The 8181-nt window shown below is 42.5% G+C and overlaps 1 protein-coding gene across 1 annotated transcript in view; it reads right to left on the bottom strand.

Moving 5' to 3' along the window:
• The window catches only part of Ift172 (intraflagellar transport 172), a 40440-nt gene that overhangs the window by 27495 nt on the left and 4764 nt on the right, over window positions 1–8181 (bottom strand). The window contains exons 5-14 of the mRNA XM_004627399.2: window positions 7614–7679; window positions 7324–7403; window positions 7035–7122; window positions 5620–5834; window positions 4369–4492; window positions 3963–4058; window positions 2250–2411; window positions 1764–1817; window positions 1438–1541; window positions 1183–1268 (exon numbers count right to left, since the gene is read on the bottom strand). Of these exons, the coding sequence (XP_004627456.1) occupies window positions 1183–1268; window positions 1438–1541; window positions 1764–1817; window positions 2250–2411; window positions 3963–4058; window positions 4369–4492; window positions 5620–5834; window positions 7035–7122; window positions 7324–7403; window positions 7614–7679 (1075 nt within the window). The remainder of the gene's footprint in view (window positions 1–1182; window positions 1269–1437; window positions 1542–1763; window positions 1818–2249; window positions 2412–3962; window positions 4059–4368; window positions 4493–5619; window positions 5835–7034; window positions 7123–7323; window positions 7404–7613; window positions 7680–8181) is intronic.

The following is an 8181-nucleotide window of genomic DNA, read 5'->3' as shown; positions in this document are numbered from 1 at the left end:
TGTGTGTGTGTGTGTGTGGCCAGCTCAGCCCACCAGGGGGCGGGGCTGGCTGGCATGTGGTGCTGGGGGATCGAACCGAGGTCCCTGTGCTTTGCCAAGCTTGTTTCAAGTAGGTGCTTTAGACCACTGAGCCATCTCTCCAGCCCCAATAAATAAATATTTAAAAAGAAACAAGTAACAAAAAAAAAAAAGAAAAAAGTAATATGTATGCAAGTATTTATGAAACAAAACTGGAGTTTCATTGTTACTAGTTAGTAAAGTCAAACTATTTTTTTAAAAAAAGGGCCCCATCTAGTTTTAGAGTCTATAGTTCCAGGGCTGGTGAGATAGCTCAGCAGACTAGGTGACTGCTCAGGCGAGTGCAAGGTCTGGGGTTTGATACCGGTTGATACCGGGTACCACATGCTGCGCTGGCCCTGCCCTCGGGTACACTGAGCTGGCAACCTAGTCCCGGTGTGGTGGAGTGCACCTGTAATTCCAGCACTGGGAAAGCTGAAAACAGGAGGATCACTACAAGTTCAAGCTGGGCAGTAAGACCATGCACCAAAAAAAAAAAAAAAAAAGTCTATGGTTCTAGCCAGGTGACATGGTGCATGCCTGTGATCCTAGCACTTTTGAAGCTGAGGCAGGAGGATTGCCAAGTTTGAGGCCTGCCTGAGCTACACAGTGAGTTCAAAGAGTCTGAATTATACGAGTCCCTGTCTCAAAAAACAAGACACAAGCATTTATGGTTCTATAAATTCTAAATAGGAGAAATTTCATAAATTTGCTCATAATTCTTCACTACTATTCATAATTTGACAGCCTAGGCCTCTCTATTACATGCTTATGAATCTATATCTACATATCTAGGTTTAGACATACAGGCATGGGCTTAAACATTTTATACATCCACTATAAAAATGGGATTATATGTTTACCTGGTGCCTCTCTGATTCCAGATTCCCCACTAAACACAAATCTATATGTACTATGGAAATGCAATACCAGCATCTATTTTGTTATTAGAAGGATTTTTTTGGGGCTGGCTCAGGCTGCCTTAAGGGCGGATCTGGTAAGGTATGGGGAGCTGGAGATCAAACTGTGGTCCCCTGCACCTGACTGGGTTTGCTCCAGCAGGTGCTTAAACAACTGAGCTAACCTCCAAGCCCCCTATTTTGTTATTAGAACTGTAGGCCTTACCTACAGCAATAGTCTTCATATCAACAAGATAAGCCAGTTTTTTATTATCTTCCATTCCTTGCTGATGCCGCTCATTAATACGGACACTGAAACATGAGGGGTAAAAATAAAGCAAAATGGGTTTAACTCTCAATTTCACTGAAGGCTGTTAGGATCATATGGGATGAAGTTTTTAGATTAAGTGAAGGTCACAAATTTGAAAATCAAAAGGAATCCTTTTGAGTTCCAAGGTTTGAGACAAGCATGTGTAGTTACCTGATGAGGTGAGGGTTCATGAATTCAGTACGCACAGAACCCAACGCGTCATTGCTCCCGTATTCCACCAGGGTTAGCTCTCCAGCATTGAAGATCATACATACCTGGGGAAGCATGGGACAGGAGGCATGAGGAAACAGTACAGGGAGGGGAGCTGTAGTCCAAGGTGCCTCCTACTTCTTTACCGCTTCCTTTCCTGCTCTCCTGCCTATCTTGTTGAATCACCTGCATCTGTTGTCTCCTTATTCTTTGCAACTTTCCCTCCTTCTGACACAAGCTGGAAGGGGGCTAATCATGATGGTGACAGTGAATTAAGCTCTACTCACATTCTCATTTTCAAAGAAATACTTTTCATTCCCACCAGATCCCTGCCAGGCTACCTGTAGAAGAAAGAGAAGGAAACAGTGTGGATGATCCAAGACAAAGCTGAAAGAATGCTATGTAGGAGGCAGAGAGAGAGAGAGAGAGAGAGAGAGTACAAGGAAGCTTTGGCATTATAAAGAGGCACTATGTCAGATTTTTGCCTTAGTCTCTGTGTTTTTGAGATGGCATAAAAATAGTCCAACTATGGTGAATCATCCTCCAGGTTTCTTTCTTTTTTTTGCAGTACTGGAGATGGAACTCAGGACCTTGAACTTGTCTGAGCCATCTCCCTGGCCCATCCTCCAGGATTCTAAACTTCACATTCCTTGAAACCAGGAGTCATAAATCAGAATGTCATAAATCAGAATGGATATCATACCCCCCAAATGGGTCCCTGGAAGCAATGAACCAGAACACCCCCTTCCCAGAGCTTCTGTTCTTGCTCATACCTCACTAAGGCGATTTGTGTTCAGGTCTCCCAGCAGAAGCGTGTCTGATGTATGAGCCACCAAATAACGCTCCTTTCCCAGGATTTTCACCTCCTCCACCTCGTAGCCATAGTGAGACTTGAGCACCACTCGGGTCCCCGATGACAGGTTCTTCACAATCACCTTGGTAAGGGGAAAGTCTGAGACTCTGAGGCTTCCCCAGGGCAAAAAGTGAGCATGCTATACCCTTTGTTCACATCCATAGTGCTAAACACAGTGCCTTGTTTCTATACTTCGGCTGGGACACTGTCAATAATGATGACATTTTACATTTACATAGGGATTTGCTATGTGAAAATGTTTCATGTATTATCTCTTTTGCTGCTCAAAATATATATGATTTTAAATGGTGATAGTGTGTTTTAGAGACCAGTGCTCAAACTACAACCCCAAACTCACTTATCACAAAGTGCTAACTGCAATTAAATCTGAATACAGAGATTTTAAGTTAGAAGAAAACAACTCTACATTAACATCATTTGTCTTCAAAAAGTAAATAAATAAAAAACAGGGCATGGTGTTACATGCCAGTAATCCCACCATAGGAGGCTGAGGCAGGAGGAATGCCCTGAGTTTGAGGTCAGTCTTGGCTACATAGTGAGTTTAAGATTAGCTTGAACTATATAGTGAGACCCTGTCTCAAAAAAAAAAAAAAAAAAAATCAAAAACAATTTGTGCACCATAGGTTTGCCACCACTGCTCTAGAAGTGCCACTGGGTAAAACCAGTAACTGTTTTCTTTTTTTTTTTTCCACTCTGAATATTTTATTTATTTATTATTTTTTTTATAGTAACTGTTCTTTTAGCTCTTCGTACAAACCTTTATACAATGTTATAATGGTATATAGTATTATTTTTAATATGCTATGGCTTTTTCTATGATGATTTTTCATTAGGGGACAATGTCTTGCAGATAATTACCTTTGAATTCATGATGCCTAACTGTGTCTTACACATAATAAAGAATAAATGAGGGGGCCGGGGAGATGGCTCAGTAGAATAAGCGCTTCCCTGGCAAGCGCGGGGGCTTGAGTTCAATCCCCGGTTCCGGAAAAAAAAAAAAAAGTAAGAGTCAAAAGAAAAAAAGTAGAATTTTTAAGAAGAATATATGCAGTATGTTATTTGTTGAAACTGTACTTCCAATTTGATTTGAAACGTCTCATTGCTATCTGTTTATCAATAAAATTTTGAAAAAAAAAGAATAAATGCTTCTGGAAAGAATAAAATGAGAGGGAAGAATAAGGGAACCGAGGAATAAAGAAAAAAAGAGGTAAAGAAAAAAAAAACCATGGGTTTAGGAACTGAGAAATTAATCTGTAACATCAACATTGTGCATTCTGAGGTCCTAAAACAACAGGGGTCGTGTATAATCCTACAGATCAACTGACTTTCTTGGTTGACAGTGGGTGATGAGTGGCAAAACTTTAAACTGGGGAGATGTAAGCAGGAACATCTGAACTCCTTAAACCTAGTCTTCAACATCTTCTGATGGGCTGGAAGAACAATAGCAGGAAAGCTGCCAGGGTGTTTCTCCAACATATTGTTACCCAGAACAGAACAGAACGCCAGAGGGGTGAAGGTTAAATTGACACTGGCTGCAGCCAGTAGGCAGGAAACTGTTACAAGGATAAAGGACCATGCAAAATCTCAGGGCAGCAGGCTGTTAGCCACTCACCTGGCTGGGCCCCACATATGTCAACTCAAATCTATTCTTGTAAATCCTCCTTCGGAGGCAGCAGTCAAACTGTTCCACTGCACCACAGAGTGTGCCCTTGAAGAGATAGCGATAGCATAAAGGGTAACATACATGTACACCGACACAGAGAGTAAGTATCAAATCCTAGATTTTAGAATTTCAAGAAGAGCTGGCACCTTTTGCAAATACCAAAAGGAAGGAGGTGGCAACTTCAGGACTCAAGGGCAGGAAAATGAGGGAGAAGTCAGCCCTGCCTATACAGCTCTGTTCCTTGTGAGGCCTCTAATTGAGTATAAATTTCTCTTTAACACTTGATTTTAAGTTTGGAATCAAAAGGAAAGTTAAGATTCCCTATTGCCAGGGAAGGGGATGGCCAGGAACATACTGCGCAGAGCCGTGACCCATCTCGCTTCCAGGCCAAGGCAGTGACTGTGTACAAATTGGCAATCTCTTTGGGCCTTGCCTCTTCCCACAGGCTTCTTCGAGGACTCCAGTTGAGCACACGAAGTCTGAAATAAGGTAGATGGTTTTTAGAAGAGATGGAGACTTTGCGAGAGAGCGAATAAGAGAGTAACTGATAGAAATTAGATGTGTTATATCAGAGAAGAAAGGGAATACAGGAAAACAAGCTGGATAGTCTAGCAGGGAGAACAAAAGGGGCAAAGGAATCTGGGAAAATTAAGGCAAAATTGAATGAAATAGGTGCTAGAAGTGGAGAAAATAAAATATAAGGGTAAGGGAGACAAATGAACTGTTAGTAGTAGAGAAACATGGAGAAAAAAAGAAAAATATGGGAAAAGAAAAAAGAAGTGGTAGGAGTTAGAACAGAAAAAATCAGACATAAAAATGAATGGGACAAAAAAAAACGAATGGGATGGAAAGACAGGACTGACAAGGCTGGGGTAAAGCATTCTTCAAAGAACAATGAGGGAGGCTGAAACGGAAGAATTGTCATGAGTTTGAGGGCAGTGGGGGGGGGCTACATAGTGAATTCAAGGTCAGCCTGAGTTACATAGCAAGACCATGTCTCAAAAAAAAAAACAAAAAACAAAAACAAAAAAAAAAAAAAACCCTGATAGGAAGCAGACCTTTGCTATGTAGCTGCTGTTTCATTCATTCACTCATTTACCAAACACTGACTATGTGTATTGGGTGCTAATCTAAGCACCAAAGATAAAAAAAAATAAGCCCTGGGGCTGGGGAGATAGCTCAGTAGAATAAGTGCTTGCCTGGCAAGCGAAAGGGCCTGTGTTCAATCCCCAGTTCAGCAAAAACAAAAACAAAACAAAACAAAACAAAAGCGCCCTATTCTCAAGGACTCTTTAATATAGCCAGATATATACAAGCAATAAATGATAACATTTTGTGACAGACTCTAAGCCAGTGATGTGAAAGAAGCAACGGGAAAGTGGTACTGAATTCTTCTATGGAATCTTTGGGGAACCACAGAGACAAAACACAAGTATGATGCACTTAGAACTGTGGGGCTGCCAGTGGATGGTGGGAGCAGGAAGAGGAGAGAGCTCGAATTCTAATCTGAGAATCCCTGAAACATATATTTCGCTTGATCCAGTCTCCTACTCTTGTTGGGAATAATTTGGTGAAGCAGACAGTTCCTGGGGAAGGGGTACCCCACCTGTCGTAACTTCCCAGGACAACAGATTGACCACCAGGACTTGCTGCAGCCGTGGTGAACTCTCGCTCCTGTGGGTCACGGCTGTAATCAAATGTCTGTAGCACATGCCCCTCCTTCCCATAGGCCACAATCTTCCGATCACAGCCAGCAGCCACAATGCTGTTCGTTGCCCAAGCCAAGGCATACGGTGGGCATGGATGGTTAACCAACTTCCCCTAAGATAGAAGTAAAGGCTTTCAGTCACACTTTTAGGACTCCACCCTAGAAATTCCTCATTCTCAGCACTTGATAAACTCACTCTAGCCAGTATTCTACAGAAATATTTCTTCCAGCATTTTGCAACCCCAAGATACCCTCATTTTGAAGCTTCAAAAGTCCTTTTTCTGCCTGCTATACACACACACACACACACACACACACACACACACACACACACAATCCATACACACTTGTTTACCTCATGCTCTATAAAGATCTCAAGAGGGCAGTGATTTCTGATGTGCCCCTAGAAAAGCCACCCAAAAGGAGACTCCTTCACAGTAACTGACACTGGTTAGGACCATAGACTTTCTGGCTATTTTTTTCTTTGTTCTTTTTAGGAGAGCTACATTTAATCAATTAGTATACAAATTATTGTAATGTAAATTATTCAAATAATACTGAATTATATAGCATAAAACATCAAGGTTTCCTTTTATCTCCAGCTTTTCCCTTTTTCAAAGAAAACAGCTTTTTTCTGACTTTATATATGTAAATGCTTTTACATAAATGAAAATAATTCTTGGGGGCCGGGCCCTAGCTCAGTCCTTTAAGTGGCTGCTTCCACAAAGCTGTCAGCCTCAGGTTCCTGGAGTTCGAACCTCACAACTCTCCCGATGGCCAAAAGTGCCCTGAAGGCATTCGAGGAGGAAAAAAAAAAAAAAAGAAAAGAAAATAATTCTCGGGCTGGAGAGATGGCTCAGTGGTCTAAGGCAACTACCTAGAACAAGCTTGGCAAAGCATCAGGGACCGCGGTTCAATCCCCCAGCACCACATGCCAGCCAGTCCCGCCCCCTGGTGGGCTGAGCTGGCCTCTCTCTCTCTCTCTCTCTCTCTCTCTCTCTCTCTCTCTCTCTCTCTCTCTCTCTCTCTCTCTCTCTCTCTCTCTCTCTCTCTCTCAAATAAATAAATAAATAAATAAAAAGAAAATAATTCTCATTTTTCATTTGCCTCAGAATCTGCACTCCCTTTGTCCCAAGGGCTCTTCCACCTGAATCCTTTCTTCCTTATAAACAACAGACTGTATCAATTGTCTCCCTCCCAGGTCTCTCCCTCCAGACATCTGTCCTACCCCTCAGTGCTATACAGATGTCCAGCCTTTGCAGGAAAGCACTGGTGATTCTCCTCACCTCACTGCAGACATCATTTATTCCTACCTGTGACTCTCCAGAGCCTTCATCATCAAAGAAATACCTAACGATGGTACCATCTGCGTGACCGGAAAGAACTCCTTTCCCAGAGCAACTAAACAAAGGGGAGAAAGGACAGAAATAGAGGGAGAGATTATTTCTTCTCTCCAAGAAGGTCCCCTTTCTCTGTCAGACAGTACCCCATCTGTGGTTTCTGCTACCAGGGCTGCCCCCCTTGCACATTACCCTCTCTCAGACTTCCCCTGGAGCTTTGTCCTGACATTTCCAACTTGTGTGCCATATCCCTCATACTCACTTTGTTGTCAGTGACACCACATAAGAATCTGTCCCATAAATGGTAGATGACTTATTAGTTTTAGTGTTTGCTAGACGAACCTGAGAATGGGAGGGTGGATATAAGTCAGGTTAGGCTAGTTTCAATTTTGCCCAGGTCCTAAAAATAAAAACCCAAACACACAAAGCTGATTCTTGTACATTATCTCCTAGTATGCAACTTGGCTTTAAGGGAGAAGAGGAACAACACTCCTCTTTTCAGAACCATTATCTCCACCCACCACTACCTTGTGTTTCTCTTTCCTTCTTTACCTTGCCTTCAGCCAGTCCAAAGACAATAATGTACTCTGCGGGCCACTGTAGACAAGTAACAGCACTCTGTATGAAAGAAATGTTGATAAGGATCCTATCTATGTGGGTCAGCACATTTATAACAATCTGGACCCACACCATACACTACTATCCCAGTCTTTTATAGGGAAGGAAAGGAGGGAAAACAACTGTTCTGCCAGCAGCAAAGCTGAGAAAATGGGCAGCAGGCAACACCATCCTTGTAGAAGGAAAAGTCAGATTCAGATGTTAGAAAATGCAATTCCTGGTTGCATTTAAAAGTGGAGGGGCTGGCGAGATGGCTCAGTGGTCTAAAGCACCTACATGGAACAAGCTTGGCAAAGCACAGGGACCACGGTTCGATCCCCCAGCACCACGTGCCAGCCAGCCTCGCCCCCTGGTGGGCTGAGCTGGCCACACACACACACACACACACACACACACTAAATAAATGTTAAAAAAATAATAAAAGTGGATATAAAGGGCTGGTGAGATGGCTCAGTGGTCTAAAGCACCTACTTAGAACAAGCTTAGCAAAGCACAGGGACCG

The sequence above is a fragment of the Octodon degus genome, unplaced genomic scaffold (genome assembly GCF_000260255.1).
Source record: "Octodon degus isolate 3935 unplaced genomic scaffold, OctDeg1.0 scaffold00019, whole genome shotgun sequence".
Lineage (NCBI taxonomy): Eukaryota > Metazoa > Chordata > Mammalia > Rodentia > Octodontidae > Octodon > Octodon degus.
This window is presented reverse-complemented; position numbering and strand designations above follow the sequence as displayed.